This window comes from Haematobia irritans, chromosome 4, assembly GCF_050003625.1.
Source record: "Haematobia irritans isolate KBUSLIRL chromosome 4, ASM5000362v1, whole genome shotgun sequence".
Classification (NCBI taxonomy): domain Eukaryota; kingdom Metazoa; phylum Arthropoda; class Insecta; order Diptera; family Muscidae; genus Haematobia; species Haematobia irritans.
In genome coordinates, this window is record NC_134400.1 from 42,188,615 (window position 1) to 42,208,498 (window position 19,884).

Sequence of the window (19,884 nt, forward strand, 5' to 3'; positions counted from 1 at the left end):
ATTGAAAATTTTGTCAAATATTTATTTCTATAGAAAATTTTGTCAATATTTTATTTTGTCAATATTTTATTTTGTCAAAATTTTATGTCTATAGAAAATAGTATCAAAATTTTATTTTTTATAGAAAATGTTGTCAAAACTTTATTTCTATAAAAAATTTGGACAAATTTTATTTTGTATAGAAAATGTTGTCAAAATTTTATATTGTATAGAAAATTTTGTCAAAATTTTATTTCTATAGAAAATTTTGTCAAAATTTAATTATTTATGAACAATTTTGTCAAAATTTTATTTGAATAGGAATTTTTGTCAAAATTTTATTCCTATTGAAAATTTTGTCAAAATTTTATTTCCATAGGATTTTTTGTCAAAGTTTTACTTCTATAGGAAATTTAGTCAAAATTTTATTTCTATAGCCATTTTTTCGAAATTTTATTTCTATAGAAAATTTTGTCAAAATTTTTATTACAAAAACTCATTGTGAAGAGTTATGGAACAACAACAAATTCTGCTGATCATGTATTAAAAAAAAATACACACAAAACAAACAAAATTTAAAAATATATTCTCACATATGTAAAAATACGGAAACTATATAATGTGCACAGTGTTTGCACAAATTAAAAGGAAACCAATTGAAATAACACCGTTCGGCCGGGCTGAAATCTGGAACACTGCACTAATTCTATTTTTATAGAAAATTTTGTAAAAAATTTATTTCTATAGAAAGCTTTCTCAAAATTTTATTTCTATAGAAAATGTTGTCAAAATTTTATTATACCCACCACCATAGAATGGTGACGGGGGTATAATAAGTTTGTCATTCCGTTTGTAACACATCGAAATATCGATTTCCGACTATATAAAGTAAAGGGTGATTTGTTAAGAGCTTGATAACTTTTTTTTTAAAAAAAACGCATAAAATTTGCAAAATCTCATCGGTTCTTTATTTGAAACGTTAGATTGGTCCATGACATTTACTTTTTGAAGATAATTTCATTTAAATGTTGACCGCGGCTGCGTCTTAGGTGGTCCATTCGGAAAGTCCAATTTTGGGCAACTTTTTCGAGCATTTCGGCCGGAATAGCCCGAATTTCTTCGGAAATGTTGTCTTCCAAAGCTGGAATAGTTGCTGGATTATTTCTGTAGACTTTAGACTTGACGTAGCCCCACAAAAAATAGTCTAAAGGCGTCAAATCGCATGATCTTGGTGGCCAACTTACCGGTCCATTTCTTGAGATGAATTGTTCTCCGAAGTTTTCCCTCAAAATGGCCATAGAATCGCGAGCTGTGTGGCATGTAGCGCCATCTTGTTGAAACCACATGTCAACCAAGTTCAGTTCTTCCATTTTTGGCAACAAAAAGTTTGTTAGCATCGAACGATAGCGATCGCCATTCACCGTAACGTTGCGTCCAACAGCATCTTTGAAAAAATACGGTCCAATGATTCCACCAGCGTACAAACCACACCAAACAGTGCATTTTTCGGGATGCATGGGCAGTTCTTGAACGGCTTCTGGTTGCTCTTCACTCCAAATGCGGCAATTTTGCTTATTTACGTAGCCATTCAACCAGAAATGAGCCTCATCGCTGAACAAAATTTGTCGATAAAAAAGCGGATTTTCTGCCAACTTTTCTAGGGCCCATTCACTGAAAATTCGACGTTGTGGCAGATCGTAAGTCTATTCATGATGAAATGTCAAAGCATACTGAGCATCTTTCTCTTTGACACCATGTCTGAAATCCCACGTGATCTGTCAAATACTAATGCATGAAAATCCTAACCTCAAAAGAATCACCCTTTATATATATTCTTGATCAGGGAGAAATTCTAAGACGATATTAGCATGTCCGTCTGTTCATCTGTCTGTCTGTTGTAATCACGCTACAGCTTTCAATAATGGCGCAATCGTCCTGAAATTTGGCACGTCTTTTATTTGCAGACAGTTCGAAGATGGGCTATATCGGTCCAAGTTTTGATATAGTCCCATATATAAGCCGACCTCCCGATTTGGGGTCTTGGACTTATAAAAACCGTAGTTTTTATCCAATTTGTCTGAAATTGGATATCTAGAGGTATTTTAGGACCATCAAAAAGTGTACCGAAAATGGTGCCTATCGGTCCATGTTTTGGTATAGCCCCCATATGGACCGATTTCCCGATTTTGCTTCTTGGGCGTCTAGAAAGGTTATTTTCTATTCGATTTGCCTGAAATTAGAAATCTAGAGGTATTCTATGAAAATAAAGACGTGTGCCAAAAATGGTGATTATCGGTCCATGTTTTGATATAGCCCCCACATAGACCAAAATCTAGAGATATTCTAGGACCATAAATTGGTGTGTCGAAAATGGGTGGTTTCGGTCCATGTTTTGATAAAGCCCATATACCCTGCCAACATTTTTTAAATTTGGGCGCGCTTCTGAGAATCCCCACTACGTCGAAAACAGTCGTATACGATATCCAAAACTCCTCGGAAAAGCGCCGTCACTATTGAGAAGTTGTACCACGCCAAGTTACTACAAAAAAGTATCGCATGAGTGCAATTATTAGGTGCCCTTCTGGATACATTTAGAAGGACGCCAATAAGAGCCCCTTCAAACAATCAGAGAAAGTGCATTTTAAGATAGTTGTAAATGAAACATTGTGGTCAAGTAAAACACGATTGTTTAGATGTTTATTAATTTTATTAAATATTTATAAATTCTCATATACATAACATTTATACGACTATCACATCACATTTAACATATTTTTATGCATTAATAAAAGATTGATATTGAGTTACAAGTTGCATGTTACATGTTGTAGCGTCTAACAGCCAGTGCTTTTATTCCCAATAGTGGCAGCGTGTCTGGAAAAATATTTGAAAAACTATCACTTTATTCCATTTGGAAAGTCAAAAATTATTCACCAATATACCTTTCATAATTTTAAGCGAAATAACTATGTTTTCAGCACTTCATTATCATTTTTATTTAAATAAATTATAAGAAGCTAGTTGTGCTTGGTGTTTCACAAAATATAAAATGGCTCTTGTAACAATAGTGATGGCAAAATACTTTCATGTACATTTCATACTTTTTCATACGCTTCCCCATCACAGTTGGCGATTGTTGCAGTGTCACTTACGAGTTTGTGGTAGCGATGAGGATGAAATGAAACTTTGAAATGCTGACAGGGAATATAACCATTGCCATGGAAATATAACATATATGGCCAGCACTCACCTCGCACTGTTAACATCATTAGGGCACACACTCACACATAAGCTCCGTTCGAGAACCCGATAATTCTTGATAATTATTACAAATTTTTACTTGAAGTCGTTCGTTTACACCAAAACGCCAGCAAAAGATAGCCGGAGAGAGACTACATTTGACAGTTATGAGATAGAAAAATTGCAAGTTTTTGCTAGAGATTTTTTCCCCAGTAAAATCTTGCAAACCATAGCATATGTTGCCAACTGGTCATTGATAACAAACAAAGCACCAATACAATGTACATGTTCGGCAACTACGATTGGAAGTTTAATATCCATGATTCGTTTTTTGTTTTCAATGTTTTAGCAGCTGAAATTTTCAATGTGCAAATAAAGGGTGATTCTTTTGAGGTTAGGATTTTCATGCATTAGTATTTGACAGATCACGTGGGATTTCAGACATGGTGTCAAAGAGAAAGATGCTCAGTATGCTTTGACATTTCATCATGAATAGACTTACTAACGAGCCACAACGTCGAATTTTCAGTGAATGGGCCCTAGAAAAGTTGGCAGAAAATCCGCTTTTTTATCGACAAATTTTGTTCAGCGATGAGGCTCATTTCTGGTTGAATGGCTACGTAAATAAGCAAAATTGCCGCATTTGGAGTGAAGAGCAACCAGAAGCCGTTCAAGAACTGCCCATGCATCCCGAAAAATGCACTGTTTGGTGTGGTTTGTACGCTGGTGGAATCATTGGACCGTATTTTTTCAAAGATGCTGTTGGACGCAACGTTACGGTGAATGGCGATCGCTATCGTTCGATGCTAACAAACTTTTTGTTGCCAAAAATGGAAGAACTGAACTTGGTTGACATGTGGTTTCAACAAGATGGCGCTACATGCCACACAGCTCGCGATTCTATGGCCATTTTGAGGGAAAACTTCGGAGAACAATTCATCTCAAGAAATGGACCGGTAAGTTGGCCACCAAGATCATGCGATTTGACGCCTTTAGACTATTTTTTGTGGGGCTACGTCAAGTCTAAAGTCTACAGAAATAAGCCAGCAACTATTCCAGCTTTGGAAGACAACATTTCCGAAGAAATTCGGGCTATTCCGGCCGAAATGCTCGAAAAAGTTGCCCAAAATTGGACTTTCCGAATGGACCACCTAAGACGCAGCCGCGGTCAACATTTAAATGAAATTATCTTCAAAAAGTAAATGTCATGGACCAATCTAACGTTTCAAATAAAGAACCGATGAGATTTTGCAAATTTTATGCGTTTTTTTTTTAAAAAAAGTTATCAAGCTCTTAACAAATCACCCTTTAGTTACTGGATACCGTTCGTGTACTTTTCAGTAATTTTAAGCAGAGAGTGTAAAATACACTCTTACTCTCTTGCTAGTTTTTACTGGATATTTTTTACTGGAAAAGTACTCGAACAGACCTATAATTACACACAGATAGTTTATCTTCGCGCTCAAAACAACATTCAGTTATTGTTAAAAACATTCAGTTATTTGTTAAAAATTTTTCAATTTATTTATTTCTTTATAATTGACCACGAACTTCGTTGCACAAAGAAGTATTAAAAACCTCATGGCTTTTTCATTGCATTTTAGGGTAGTGTTTTCCCATATTATCTTCAACACCTTTTCAAAGATTTCGTCAACATTTTGACAAATTGGAAGTAATTCGAAAATAATTTGAAGATGAATTTAAGATGAGCTGTTTCAAGTCAAGTTGAATTTATGTTGAAAATTACATTTACCCTCAAATTGAAAAGTTGTTGCATTTGAAAAACGCTCACCCTGTGTTTATCGGGAGTATTCAAAAAATTAGTCAATAACGAGTACTTGTAATCAAATACTCGTTACTTTCCCAACACTAACACAGATAGATTATCTTTCGCGCTCAAAACAACATTGGATAGAAGATCGCATTGATCTTAGAAGGAAAAATCAAGAAAATCAAAGGAAAATCAGAAGGTGTGTTCTTAGAGGAATGTCTAGTGTGAACGTGTGTGTACGGGGGGAACATATTGCCACGTAAAAGGAAAATTTCATTGAAAACTTCAGTAATAGCCTAGTCTTTTATTAACAAAATGGAAACTCCAAAAAGTGCGGCCCAACAAATACGGTCATCAATGCGTAATCATACCCCTACCCCACGTCTGTCTGAAAGAAAAAAGAAATTATTTGACTCCAGGCTAGAAAATGGTGGCCACAGCGAAGGCGAAGATGTTACGATGATGGGACTTCGACCATTGTCAGGGGGTAAATCTAAAAATGGCTTTAACCAAAAGACACCGAAAAGTACAAAAACAATTGAGGCTCTATTGGGAGGTGGTGACCGTTCGTCATGTAAGAAACTGCCACGCGTAATTAGTTTCTTCGAAAATGAGATGGATGCTGGAGATGAGGATGAAGATGAAGAGGACAAAGAAGCCTCACCATCCACTAGAAGAAGTGTGCGTTTGAGTGGAAAGAAAAAGGGTTCGCCCAATTCCAGTAAGTCTGGCTCGGAACTCTCTAGTTCACCACACAAAGAGAATATACCCGTAAAGACGCCCAGCCGTAAAGAACAGCAAGAAGACAAACAACTACAAAAAATGTTCAGCACATCCATGCAGATCACTCCGCGGGAAAAGTCTATTGTCATAGATGAAACCTCAAGCGACGATAATGTGGAGGAGGTGGGGGTAGACAAGCGCAATAAGGCAAAGAAAAACTTACACAAACGTTGCGTAGCAGAAACATCAACAGGTTTGAGCCCTATGCGCAAAGTACCAAAAACCAGTGTATCGCCTCTAGATAAGTCGGGATCGATTTCAACGAAATCTTTTTATTCGGGAGCAAAAATTTCACCACCCAGTGCAGCGCGGCCAATGTGCCGAAACCTTTTTGGTCCCTCATTAAAGTCGAATACAAACAATTCTATATCTTTGAATGGAAAAACATCATCAAGCTCGACCAAGCAGACCCAACAACAGAGCAGAAGAAGTGATCCATTGCTGTTCAACCGTGGTGTGCGGCATAAAATCAAAAAACGTTCGATAATACCGCAGCGTCACTTTGCTCCTGTGGATATCGATCGCATATTAAGCAATGTACGCAATGAGAAACTTCGAAAGCTCATCACCACGAAACGTGAGGAGAAGCAACAAATTGAAAAAATTCACAGCATTTTTCGACAGGGTACAAATCCCATAGCTATGGCAAAACCATTAACCTCTCTGAAAATACAAGATGATACGAATAATAATAACTTGCCCTCCAGCGGGAAATCGCCCAATACAAAAACCTGCTATGATAGCTCAAACTCACCACGAGCCACTAGAGTTTACCAAATGGATTCAGAATTTTCCGATATTGAATGCGATTCGGAGGAAGAGGAAGATGAGGATGAAAATGAAGCTTTCGAGAATGCGCTGCGTGCAATGGACAAAGAAGTAATACCCATGGTAAACTATGGTAATGGTTACGCTGATGATGCTTTATCCATGAAGTCTGAAGATGCCATGTCGGTTAGTAGTACAAAGAGAAAATTCTTCAAATCCGGACGTCAGACAAACACAAAGAAAGAGGTTAAAATAACTGATAACATAAGAGCTACCGTTAAGGCGAATGGCAAGTTACGATTGGTGGAGGAAAAGAAAAAGATTAGGAAACGTCTTAAAATACGAAATTCAGGTGAGTAAAATTTAGGTAAATACGGCAACCTTTTGTCGAGGCTCCAATTGGACTAGAACTGCTCAATAATAAAGTGAATATGTAGTCTTACCACATTTTCAAGAAACCCCATAAGTCCTCTGTCATCTTGCCTACACAGAAAAAAATATCACCAAAATATTTCCAATTAAAAAGTTAATTAAAGTTGAAAATTTTTTAATTAATAAATTAATTGATACAATTAACTTTTTAATCATGATAGAAACATTAAGTTACTTAAGTCAATGATTGAAAATTTTAAAAATTTTAATTAAAAAATTAATTGATACAATTAACTTTTTAATCAAATTCGGAAGACTAATTCAGTTAAAAAAGTGCTGATTTTTTTTAATTAAAAATGTATTTCAACAATCACAATAAAAACTCTAAGCCAATTCAGAAAGTAATTAAAAATAGTTACCTTTTTAAAAAAAATAATAGAGTTTTGCAATCAACATCAATTAAATTTTTAATTGAATCAATTAAAAAATTAATTGAAATTTGCTAAAAAATCAATTAATTTTTTAATCAAGAATTTTTTTCTATGCCCAATTAAAGCTGTGATTTTTTTTTTATTTTTTTTTTTATTTTATTTATTTATTCAACAACGTAATATAAAAAGCCGAAACAGGCCAAATAAAACTATATTACATCTCATAATACTGAATAAAAGGAAAAAAAAACTTATGCATACGGCTAGAGAAAAATATAAAACTATTCACTCTACTTAGATACTATCATTTTCGTGATTGAAGACATTTCAATTAAAAAATTAATTGGATCAATTAATTTGGTGATTGAATCAGAAAAAAAATTTTTTGTGTGTATATACCATTATGCCAGTTAGAAACTTTACTGCTCAACTTTTCAAAAATTCAAAAATACAAATAAGGTGTGAATATTAAAAGTTGACCGCAATTTACTCTCTGCTTTTAGAACTGTTAGAATATTAGAAGTAAAGTGTAGAAAAATCAACTATTATTCTTTTTTTGTTCTGTTTCAAATTGCAGTTACAAGCGAATTCTCCGATGAGCAGGCGACCGTTGATGCCATTTTGCGAAATCTCGATGATACTGCTTTCGGCGATATTATCGAAGCCGAACAAAATGGTGTAGAGGAAGAACATGATGTAATTACCAATGGCTCTCATCCAATTGAGAATGATTTCCTAGACCAACTGGATGAACAACTATCGATAATGCACGAACAAGATGCAATTTCCGATGATATTAAGTCAGATTACAATGAATTCATAAATCGCCTACCCTATAATACAACAGATCCTGAGATAATAGAACGTCAAAAATTACTCTTGGATTTTCTCATTACCAATAATATTTGCACCGAGGAAAATTTTACTATTTTCATAGCTGATCCTGACAATCACAAGGAGGAAGCAGAGCGCATTATAGATGATTTGGTAATGGTGGTTACGGGCCAACAACAAGATTTCCGCCACAAAATCCCCTATAATACAACAGATCCACAAATTATTGCTCAACAGGAAACGTTCTTGAGTTTCCTCGAAGAGAATAATCTCTGTACCGAAGAAAATTTTGATATCTTCATAGCGAATTATGAACAAAGAAAAGATGAGGCCGATGCTATATTGTCACAATATATGGCTCTTGGCTTGAAAGCAGAAAATGATACAGAGCCTACAAGTGTGGTATTTGTGGTGGACCAGCAAGATACCACAACCCAACCATTTGATTCTATTGCAAATAATCCGGAAATCAACGGAGTTGCAAAGCAAGAGCAACAAACGGTTTCGGTGAAAGGAGGAAATACGGCTGATGATAATAATGATGCAACACAAAAATTATATCCAATTTTCTATCCTGGAGGTTGTCAACCATTGGCTGTGCCAGTAACTAAACGAAAACAACCACGCTCCTGGAATGCAGGCTACGGTCATGATCAGTATCAAATAGATGCTGGACAAAAACAGTTTGGAGCCCACCAGTGCAAACAATGCGGCTTAGTCTATACAGTCCATGAACCCGAAGAAGAAAAACTCCATCGTGATTTTCATGCCTCGCTGCATGTTTTGCGATTTAAGGGCTGGATAGATGAGGATATCATGGCCATATATCCCGAATGGGGACCCGATGGTCGCATTATTCGCTTAACAGAAACATCTGCCTTGAAACGTAAGGAACGTCTAATGGATATATTAAAAATTGTCGATAAAGAGCTGGGCTTTTCATCGTACATTGTACCAAAAACGTTTGTTGCCTATTTTGCCGTAAGAAAAATGCAAATTGTGGGCTTATGTTTGGTCCAACCACTGGAAAAGGCTAACAAATATATGTGTGTGAATGGTGTTGATTGTTGTACAGAAGAACAATTTGAAGCCAAGTAAGTTAAGCTTTTAACAACAATGAAAACAAACAAACGAGTACAAAATGTCTTTATTTTCTTCCCCTTTTAGATGTGGCATTTCACGCATATGGGTTTCCCCTTTACATAGGCGATTCCACATCGCTACCAAATTGATACAAGCAGTGCAATTAAATACAATATATGGTGAAGAAATACCTTTGGATAAAATAGCCTTTAGTGCCCCCACTGAAATGGGAAAAAGTTTTGCTCAAAAAATTACACAAACCGATAACTTTTTGGTTTATCAATAAATTGAAAAAAAAAAATGCAGATTATTGTGAGATTGTTACACCATCGATATAAGACATAATTATTCTGGAAATCAATTGGTCTATTTTTTAGATTTTATTTTGCATGTTTTTTTTTTTTCATAGAAATAATGATGCCCCTAAACTTTATATTTATGGAATTAAGTTCAGAAAATGTCTCATTTTCATCTGTCTGTTAAAAACAATCGTTTTTAGTTTAAATCTCAAAATAGAAATTTTATATGGCTACCAGGATGATGGGGTAGTGTATAGAGAATTTACTTGCTCCCCCATCAAGATTGCCTACTAAATTTCTTTGTATAGTATGGGCAATTATTTTTGCATTCAAAATGGATTTTTAAATATTAACCCATAATCTATAGTAACATATCTGAAATATATTGGAACTGTACATAAAAAAAAACATTCGCTTTGAATTTATAATCATCATACAAAAATATTAATGTTCTTTTTATTACTCCAAGTACACATAAAAAATGTAACTACCAGTTATTCGCTTTTTTGCATATCGTTTTAAATTTTGATATAGGATTCTTAAAGGCATTGCATTTGCTTACATGTTTATCAACTGTTATTTTAAACCAACATACATACATACAAATATAGTTTTTCATTCTTGTTTTTTTATTACCTACTCTATCGATTGTTTTAAGCAAATCATTACAACTTAAGGTTCCATCAGAACCGAAACAACCTTAATAAAAAGTTTTTTTTTTTAATCCTGAATAAATAACATATTTAAGGAAAAGTACCGATTTATTTTTTACATAGTCGCTTTTTAACTCCATACACTAGCCCATCCGATCTTTACAAGATATTCATGCCTGTTCTGTGTCTCATGGCACGGTTTCCACATTTAAGTATAATTCTACCAAAAATGGTAGATTTTTTACTGTTTGGTAGATATTCCTCTTCAACTAAGAGGTACTTCACAAATTTTCTATACAAAATAAAATGTTGACAAAATTTTCTACATATTTTTATAGTTTTTCATTTGTAAGAATGTTTGTTTTTTTATTACATACTCTATTGATTGTTTTAAGCAAATCATTACAACTTAAGGTTCCATCAGAACCGAAACAACCTTAATAAAAAAGTTTTTTTTTTAATCCTGAATAAATAACATATTTAAGGAAAAGTACCGATTTATTTTTTACATAGTCGCTTTTTAACTCCATACACTAGCCCAACCGATCTTTACAAGATATTCATGCCTGTTCTGTGTCTCATGGCACGGTTTCCACATTTAAGTATAATTCTACCAAAAATGGTAGATTTTTTACTGTTTGGTAGATATTCCTCTCCAACTAAGAGGTACTTCACAAATTTTCTACATATTTTTATTTATTTAAGCATATCCTGTACAACAAGATTAAAGTCTTATAATTAAAGAACAGGAATTTTAATAAATAAACAATATCCATTATAAATTTAAAAAGCAAAAATGAATAATGATAATAATAATTTATATCAAAACATAATGAAATGATTACAAAATTTTGATAAAAATGAAAATATGTTTAAAATTAAATTGAAAGGTTTAATAAATTGAAAAAAAGTTTTGCACATTTGGGTTTTTGTAACAAAGTAATTATTAAATAAATAAATTTAAAGTATCAAGTAAAAAAAAACACAAAACAGTTAAAATATAACTTGTGTAAATGATTGATAACTGGATTAATTAGTTTGCAAAGACTGGTAATGAGCAAAAATTTTCTATAGAAATAAATATTTGACAAAATTTTCAATAGAAATAAAATTTGGACAAAATTTTCTATAAAAAATAAAATTTGGACAAAATTTTCTATAGAAATAAAATTTTGACAAAATTTTCTATAGAAATAAAATTTTGACAAAATTTTCTATAGAAATAAAATTTTGACAAAATTTTCTATAGAAATAAAATTTTGACAAAATTTTCTATAGAAATAAAATTTTGACAAAATTTTCTATAGAAATAAAATGTTGACAAAATTTTCTATAGAAATAAAATTTTGAATAAATTTCCTACAGAGGAAAAATTTTGACAAAATTTTCTATAGAAATAAAATGTTGACAAAATTTTCTATAGAAATCAAATTTTGAATAAATTTCCTACAGAAAAAAATTTTTGACAAAATTTTCTATAGAAATGAAATTTTGAATAAATTTCCTACGGAAAAAAAATTTTGACAAAAACCCGCATAGAAATAAAATTTTGAGAAAAAAATTGTATAGAAATACAATTTTGACAAAATTTTCTATAGAAATACAATTTTGACAAAATTTTCTATAGAAATAAAATTTTGACAAAATTTTCTATACAATATAAAATTTTGACAAAATTTTCTATACAAAATAAAATTTGACAAAATTGTCTATAGAAATAAAATTTTGACAAAATTTTCTATAGAAATAAAATTTTGACAAAATTTTCTATAGAAATAAAATTTTGACAAAATTTTCTATAGAAATAAAATTTTGACAAAATTTTCTATAGAAATAAAATTTTGAGAAAATTTTCTATAGAAATAAAGTTTTGAGAACATTTTCTATAGAAATAAAATTTTGACAAAATTTTCTATAGAAATAAAATTTTGACAAAATAATTAAATTCATTGCTGTAATCTTAAAATACTACCAAATAAAACTCTGCTTTTTTTCACAAAAATATTGTGCTTTATATTCTTTTATTTTCCATCATATCATATGTAGCATGTATTTACATAGTGTAAATTTTATAATTGTTCTTGAGTAGTTAACATTTACTACCTTTGAATCAAAACGAAAAGTTAAATATAGCGTGAATTGGTATAGAAAGATGTAATTGTTATGAGAAAATCTATTCATAATTAACTAAATACGTCTTAAAAAATTATGAAAGACTTCAGGAATTTTTTTTAAGATATTTCAATTAAGATGTGGTGTATACCCAATACGAGATACAAGAAGGTGACGAACATAGAAAACTACGAAATTTATGGCTTTGCCAAAAGCAAAGTCATGGAACAAAGACATAGGGGTTTGGGAAATTGAAAAAAGCATAGATAGTAAGGGCAGACAAATTTGTTTTTCTAAATTAAACAAATTAAAATTTTCACCATATTGGCTTTAATTAAAGCGAAGCAATAATTATAGTTCTACAATTTTAAATTATTGGTTGGCTTTAATTAAAAACGAAATAGGTGGACATTATAAAGGAAATATATGTGTAAGCCTAATTATGTACGTTTATGGATGGAGGGGCTATTTGTTTTGGTAATTTTGTCAATTACATGATACCTGTCTATAAGAGAGGCATTGAAAACTATTACAATCTATAACCCATATATATTGGGTACTTGGAATAGAATCACTTAACATAAAAGCAAATAAATCAAATGATGCCTCTCAAAAGTTAATAACAAAAAATCTGTTATGAAATATGTTCTCCTCTTTAGTGCTATGTCTAGAGGTCTTGGAACTATTACTAAAAAACAGTTCATCTCAGTACGGTGCATAACGGCGACCGGGTGGTGAAGGACCTCGCATACCACGCGACGACATCATGCGGTCATCAAACGAGTCGCGGCTAAAGTCTTCATAACTAAGGGATGAAAAAAAGATTAATCTCAATAATTTATATTTATTTTAATATCATGTAACTTACCCTCCGTAACGGCCCATGCCATTGGAGCTACGTGAGGGTGGTGGCGGTGATCTTCGGCTAAACATACTGTCATAGCCTCTGGATAAACTGCTACCTCTTAAACTACCACTCAACGTAGGTGGTAATGGCATGGGATCACGTCGAGACAATGGTGGTGGTGGGAAATCACGCATACGCGATCCTTGATAACGGCGTTCGAACAAGTCGCGTGAATCTTCGAAACGGCGATCATAGTAATCATAGTCCTGTAAATGTAAAATCAAAAATATATTAGCATATTGTATTGATTAAAACCTTTAGAAAGGTGGTTTTATTTATTTATTTTTTGAAAATGGAAAGAAATTGCTTTGGGAAGGGGGAAAGATTTTTTTCTTTTAAACATAAAATTTAACTTCAATGTTGATTCTGTGGCCATATAAAAGTATATCGGCGAAAGATACAGATATGAGCTATATGTAAATCAATAGGTATGGTCTCTAACTCAAGATTTTTATTTAAACCTAAAAATTAATCTTGTTTCAAAAATAAATCATCATAAACCACAAATTGTGTTCTACATCGTAAATTGTTCACATGGGGTCCAAACCAATTTGAAAACATAAATTCCAATCTCAATTAAAAATATTGGTAGTGAAATTGTTGATTATGTGGCCCTATATGCGTATATCGTTGAAAAATATCTAAATCAATAGGTATCGTTTCTAAAACAAAAATCCTTAGTGGTATTAAATGGTCAGATATGAACCTGGCTATTTGGACGTTAGTAATTAATAGTGCTTGGATTATCTGAATCTTTTTTTCGTTGACTATTGTCTATATTTTTTATGCATATTTCAAACAAAGAACTTAGAAAAGCTAATGGAAACGTCTCGAATCATATGTTCTTGATTAAGATATTATGGAATTGTTTAATGATTTTGTGTAGCTTTTGAGTCGGAAAAAATAGCCAATCTAAGTTAAAGCATTTGAAGGTGTTTGTAACTGATAATCATTTAATACAGGCATGATGTTCCTACCTAAATTAATGGCAAAATCATAGCAGACGTCTTTGATCAAAGCAATAAAGCTTAGAACTACAATAGCATTGGTAATGTTGTATTATTATCTCCCCCGCCGTTAAAGCATTTCTTTCCACTTTCTAAAAATACATGCACACACTAACTGATTAGTGTATCTATGTATCACATAGGAGCATATGTATAAAAAGTATGGATATATGGTGTGTTTTATGGATGTATTTTCGTAAAAAGCAAATATTACCCTAAAGCCATCCATAATGCGATCACGCAAGAATGGTGGTGGTGGTGGCGGTGGTGGATAGGGATCACGTCCGTACATACGATCTCTGTAGCCGCCCGGCATGTCTCGACCACCGACATTGCCTCCGAACAAACGCGGACATTCTTTAGACCAATGACCCGGACGGCCGCAACGGTAACACTGCTCTGGATCACCCATGCCGGGTTTTGGCCGTACACGGCTTGTGGATACTTGTACTTTCAACGGTTGACCATCGACAACACGACCATTCAAATCCTTGATACAATCATGCACATCACCGACGCAATCCAAATGTACAAAACCATAATTGCGAACGATATCACATTCAACAACGGTGCCGTATTTCTTAAATAGTTCACGTACTTCTGGTGCCCGAGTTTTATCCGTAAGATTGCCAACAAAGATTTTCGTTGTGGGCGTATTGGGTGCACGACGACTTTTGGCGGCTTCAACTTTTATACCGTTGCCATTTAGCATGTAACCGTTCAAATTCTCAATGGCTTTTCGGCCCTGTTCTTCTGTTTCCATGTGAACGAAACCATAGTTCTTGACGACATCACATTCGACAACGGTACCGTATTTCTCGAACAATGGCTTCAATTCCGTTGCCTGCGTTTTTTCATCTAAATTACCGATGAATAATTTAAAAGTGCCGGCTCCTGGCATGATGACACCACCAGCTGGTCAAGTTCACGGATTACTACGTTTATATATACAGAGTGCTGCTGCGCTGCTGTTTTTATTTTATGTATATATGAATAACGCTGGCGTTGAGGTCGACGACGGCGCGTACAGATTTCAACCGCAAAACCGGACTCGGAACGAATAAACGTCCTTTTCAAATGTATACGTCGTTGTTATGTTCTAAATTGAGACAAGAATCAAATTTTTGTTTCTTCTGAATATTTTTTTTTTGCAATAAGAAATTTTGGTTTGGAAATAAATATCCAGAAATGGATAGATTATTCTAAATTAGTTACAAATTAGTTGTTGTTGTTGTAGCCGCCGCACCCAAAGTCGGCCATTTTTAATTTATTTCGAAAAGTTAACAGATTTTCTTTATTATAGAAATTTAATTTTACATAATACGGTCTTTGATACTTTTAAAGAAATTACTTTATTTTGCAATACACGTGTCAAGATTTTAAAAGAAATGTATTTTTCTCATCGATTTTTTATAGAAATTCAGCGTTCATAACCGGCCAATTAACAAAAGATGGCGTCATTTAGATCAATATAATTATTTTTTCCTCAAATATTGAAAAGAAAAAGTAAAAGCTGTAACGAATACCAACTTACCCCGTTAATAATAATTATTTGTTATATGAATTACTTAATGAATGATGAAATCACAAACTTCTTTGAGGAACACGCACAAGCGAATAATAGATACCGAAAAAATTGCGTTGATACAATTTTTTTCTGTATGTGGGAAAGTAGGGAGTATTTGATTATTTGATTACAAGTACTCGTTACCAGCGTTGCCACTACGATATTTTATTTTGAACCAAAATTTTTCCAAAATCGGACCAAAATTCCCTCCAGCGGACCAAATTTCCAATTTCAAAGAAAAATACTTTAAAAAATGTTTTATTGTTGTACATAGTGCTTTTAATAAAAAAAGTAAAGTAAATCAGAAAGGACTGATATGAAAAAAATTACTTTTTGAAAAGGTCGAATTTTAAAGTCAATTTTAGTTGACATCAACGCGAAATTTTCATGTGATTGAAACGCCACCATTTTATGTCGAATCACTTAACTATAAGGACAAATCAAGGAAAACAACTTTATTTCAGAGAAATACGTCTTCTATGCTAAGCAAAATTCGCATTCGTATTTTAAGCACAGGAAATCTTTAGCCTCACGACAATATTTTTTTCACGAAAATATTTTTTGAATATATTTGAATATGTGTTAGAAATTTTAAATACTACAAAAAATTTATAAATTTGACCAAATTTATGAAAATGGGCCACATTTAAAAATTAAAAATCTTTTGGACCAAAATAGACCAAATTCGGTTTGGTCCGACCATCGGACCAAACTTAAAATTAGAAATCTTTTGCACCAATTTTGGTCCGATCGGACCAAAACGGCAACGCTGCTCGTTACTGACTAATTTTTGAGTACTCGTTACAATTAAATGAGTACTCAATATCTTCAATACAATCCCAGTAAACACAACCGCTTGAAAAATGCTAGAATTTAAAAGTTTTTCAAACAATTTATTAATTCATTTCAGTCTAAAAATTAAATTTAGTAATCAAAAGACCGTTAGAATATAACTAAAATATCCCACGGAGATATCGATGATGACGCCTAAATATGATAAGGTCCTATCTCAACGCTCATCCTTGTGTTTGTTGGAATAAAATTCAATTCAGATAACCCCTGTCAACATTTCAGCTCCAAGATCCCTGCCAGCATTTCAAACTTCCATTTCTGCAACAATCGCCAACTGTGATATTATATTTCGGTGAAAAACCTTATAATGTAATTAATTTTTAATTGAATTTATTCACTATCCCCCACTCATTATCTGAAATAAATAAAAAACGTTGTTATAATACAACATGTAATGAAATAAAAGTTAATAACCTTTATAATTAATACATCACATCACCACACAATTTCCGTAATCTGTAAATCCCCTGAAATGAGAAAAGAAGGATGATTTTCTGAAACGGTAGAATCATTAATACACTCACTTACCTTTAGGTATAATTAATTTCTAAAATTTGCATTTCTTTTGTAAGCTCAGTAATATAGGTGAAATGTTTCGCCATGCTGGTATTGCCTGCGATATAGTACTGAGAATACAATCTTCCAATTTGGTATAGTATTGGGTATAGAGAAGTAGCGGAGATTGGATAATTGTGTCGCCAATTGGAGAATAGTTGCTCCAACCGTATTGTTGTGAGCGCCTTACAATTAATTAGGTCCACGCGATGTATGGAAAAAACACACACCGCGGCCGCTTTTATTCCCATAAGGGAATAAACTAATTTTTGAAAAGGGGGATACCTTCGGAAAAAATTTATGTATTCGTCAATCGCAGCTATAATAAAAACAATTAATTATATTATAGATATTTAAATAATGTCATATATTTACCAATGTCACTATGTAGAAGAGTTTCAAACTCGTATTTTCCGAAATCTCTCTTAAGGAGATTATGGAAATTTAACAAGATTTCTTTAGTTTCTGCACTGTGACATTCCAAATTTGCAAATTCATGAGTAAAGAACGTCTCATTAAATGTGTAGTTTGATACGAACGTGTCATAATATTGCCTCGTTTCAGTAGACTTTCTTCCATACATCAATTTAAATTTTTCAGGAATGTTTTCTATATTAATGAGGTCATTTAATATGTATTTTCGAGCTAAATTGACAGAATGTATTATGTCCATAATACATAAAACATCATGATTTAAAGGATTTAACTCTGAAGGAAAAAATGCATGTTAAATATATACACATGTAAATAAATAAAAATATTACCTCGTTTTAATTTGAGCAGTTGGTTCTGTTCTATATAAAATTTTGACAACATTTTCTATAGAAATACAATTTTGACAAAATCTTCTATAGAAATAGAATTTTTAAAAAATTTTCTATAGAAATAAAATTTTGACAAAATTTTCTATAGAAATACAATTTTGACAAAATTTTCTATAGAACTACAATTTTGACAAAATGTTCTATAGAAATACAATTTTGACAAAATCTATAGAAATAGAATTTTTAAAAAGTTTTCTATAGAAATAAAATTTTGACAAAATTTTCTATAGAAATACAATTTTGACAAAATGTTTTATAGAAATAAAAGTTTGGCAAAATGTTCTATAGAAATAAAATTTTGACAAAATTTTCTATAGAAATACAATTTTGACAAAATCTTCTATAGAAAACGAATTTTTAAAAAATTTTCTATAGAAATTTCTGTTGAAATAAATTTTGAAAAAAAATTTTTTAGAAAAAAAAATTCTATAAAAATAAATTTCTTCTTTTGAAGAAATGTTTTTTCATAATATTAACCACAAATTTGATCAAACACTGGTAGTTTTTGGGTAAACTTTTCTTCAAATGTTGGTAGATTATTATTTTTGGCTTTAGTGTCAACCGTGTTCACATTATGGTGAAACCATTTAGAGACGCTTCTTTTTTATAAAGCACTCAGAAATGTTCCCAGCATTACTGAGAGGGAATAACCACCGCTGAAAAACTTTTTGGTGTTCGGTCGAAACTGGGATTGAAACGAGGACCCTTTGTATGCAAGGTGGATATGTATTGCACCGCGGTGGCTCTCAGTTAAAACCATGCTATTTATAGCATCTGGCGTAATTCCATGTTTGTTGGGCGGAGCAATAAATAAATAAAAATATTAAAATTAAAGCAATTACAGTTAAAATAAATTAATTTTAACTAAATTAATTAATTGAATTAAATTTAACTACTATAGACTTATATACAGTAAGCAAAAAAAAGTTGTACGCTGTATAAAGGAAATCATAATTAAAATATTTAAATTATGTTAAATGAAATTAAACCAAATTAACAAATTCAATCTATATTATTTAAAAAAAAAATAAAATAAATAAGATTAAAAGAAATTATTCAAATCAATAAATAAATGTAAAATGAAATTTTCTACACCCAGAAAAAAGTGCCTTCGAAACTGAAGGAAAAAATTTTCATCAATATAGTTTATCCATTTTATTTCCATTAAGGTAAATTTTTGTGAAAAATAATAAAATTTACTCGTTTCAGTAAAAAAATCCTAAACTGCAAGCAGTTAGGAATAGTTCATTAACTAGAATAAGGCATGGAATTTTACTCATACTATTTTCTTCGCTGGGTATAAGAATTTACTACTGAAAAAGAAAGTTTTATTCACCGATAACAAAGCATTCGTAAAAATAAACAAAAACCGAACTAAAACCAAGTTTCCTCAAAATTAGTAAAATTTCTTATAAAATGATAATTGCGACTTCCTTTATAATAGAAAGTTTTTCATACATACGAACAACACTTGGCATAGAAAAATATTTTAGTTCATTCGTACTAAGAAGTATGCAATCCTTTCAAAACTTAAGGAAACACACTTGTTAGAATATAGGAAATTTTCCTAAATTTCTATTGTCTACCTGTAATCGATACCAGTCATCGTAATCGATGTGTTTGCGCGTGGGTGTAATCGATATATTTGCGCGTCGGTTGTTTTTTTAGTTGGAATCGCGTTGTTTCGGAGAGATTGTTAAAAAAACAAGTATATACGGCCGTAAGTTCGGCTAGGCCGAATCTTATGTACCCTCCACCGTGGATTGCGTAGGAACTTCTACTAAAGGCTGTCATCCACAATCGAATTACTTGGGTTGCGATAACACTTGCCGATGGCAAGGTATCGT

The 19,884-nt window shown here is 32.2% G+C and overlaps 3 protein-coding genes and 1 long non-coding RNA gene across 4 annotated transcripts; 1 reads left to right on the forward strand and 3 right to left on the reverse strand.

Annotated features, from left to right (window-relative positions):
- Nucleotides 1-2,664: 2,664 nt before the first annotated feature.
- LOC142234302 (uncharacterized) lies at nt 2,665-3,437 on the reverse strand. Its single transcript, XR_012721606.1, has 2 exons — nt 2,922-3,437; nt 2,665-2,853 (listed from the first exon to the last, which is right to left on the reverse strand). It is a non-coding gene; the product is annotated as an uncharacterized LOC142234302 (long non-coding RNA).
- Nucleotides 3,438-5,100: 1,663 nt separating this feature from the next.
- On the forward strand, nt 5,101-9,566 carry LOC142233222 (N-acetyltransferase eco-like). Its single transcript, XM_075304070.1, has 3 exons — nt 5,101-6,893; nt 7,922-9,272; nt 9,346-9,566. Exons 1-3 carry the CDS (start codon nt 5,306-5,308, stop codon nt 9,545-9,547), a joined length of 3,141 nt encoding a protein of 1,046 aa, XP_075160185.1. The 5' UTR covers nt 5,101-5,305; the 3' UTR covers nt 9,548-9,566.
- A 2,782-nt stretch (nt 9,567-12,348) lies between these two features.
- lark (RNA-binding protein lark) lies at nt 12,349-15,928 on the reverse strand. Its single transcript, XM_075303902.1, has 4 exons — nt 15,774-15,928; nt 14,454-15,338; nt 13,194-13,438; nt 12,349-13,130 (listed from the first exon to the last, which is right to left on the reverse strand). Exons 2-4 carry the CDS (start codon nt 15,138-15,140, stop codon nt 13,031-13,033), a joined length of 1,032 nt encoding a protein of 343 aa, XP_075160017.1. The 5' UTR covers nt 15,141-15,338; nt 15,774-15,928; the 3' UTR covers nt 12,349-13,030.
- A 750-nt stretch (nt 15,929-16,678) lies between these two features.
- LOC142234706 (uncharacterized) lies at nt 16,679-17,892 on the reverse strand. Its single transcript, XM_075305882.1, has 4 exons — nt 17,589-17,892; nt 17,187-17,532; nt 17,073-17,125; nt 16,679-17,013 (listed from the first exon to the last, which is right to left on the reverse strand). The coding sequence occupies exons 1-2, from the start codon at nt 17,884-17,886 to the stop codon at nt 17,189-17,191; spliced, it is 642 nt and encodes a 213-aa protein (XP_075161997.1). The 5' UTR covers nt 17,887-17,892; the 3' UTR covers nt 16,679-17,013; nt 17,073-17,125; nt 17,187-17,188.
- Between the last annotated feature and the right edge of the window lie 1,992 nt (nt 17,893-19,884).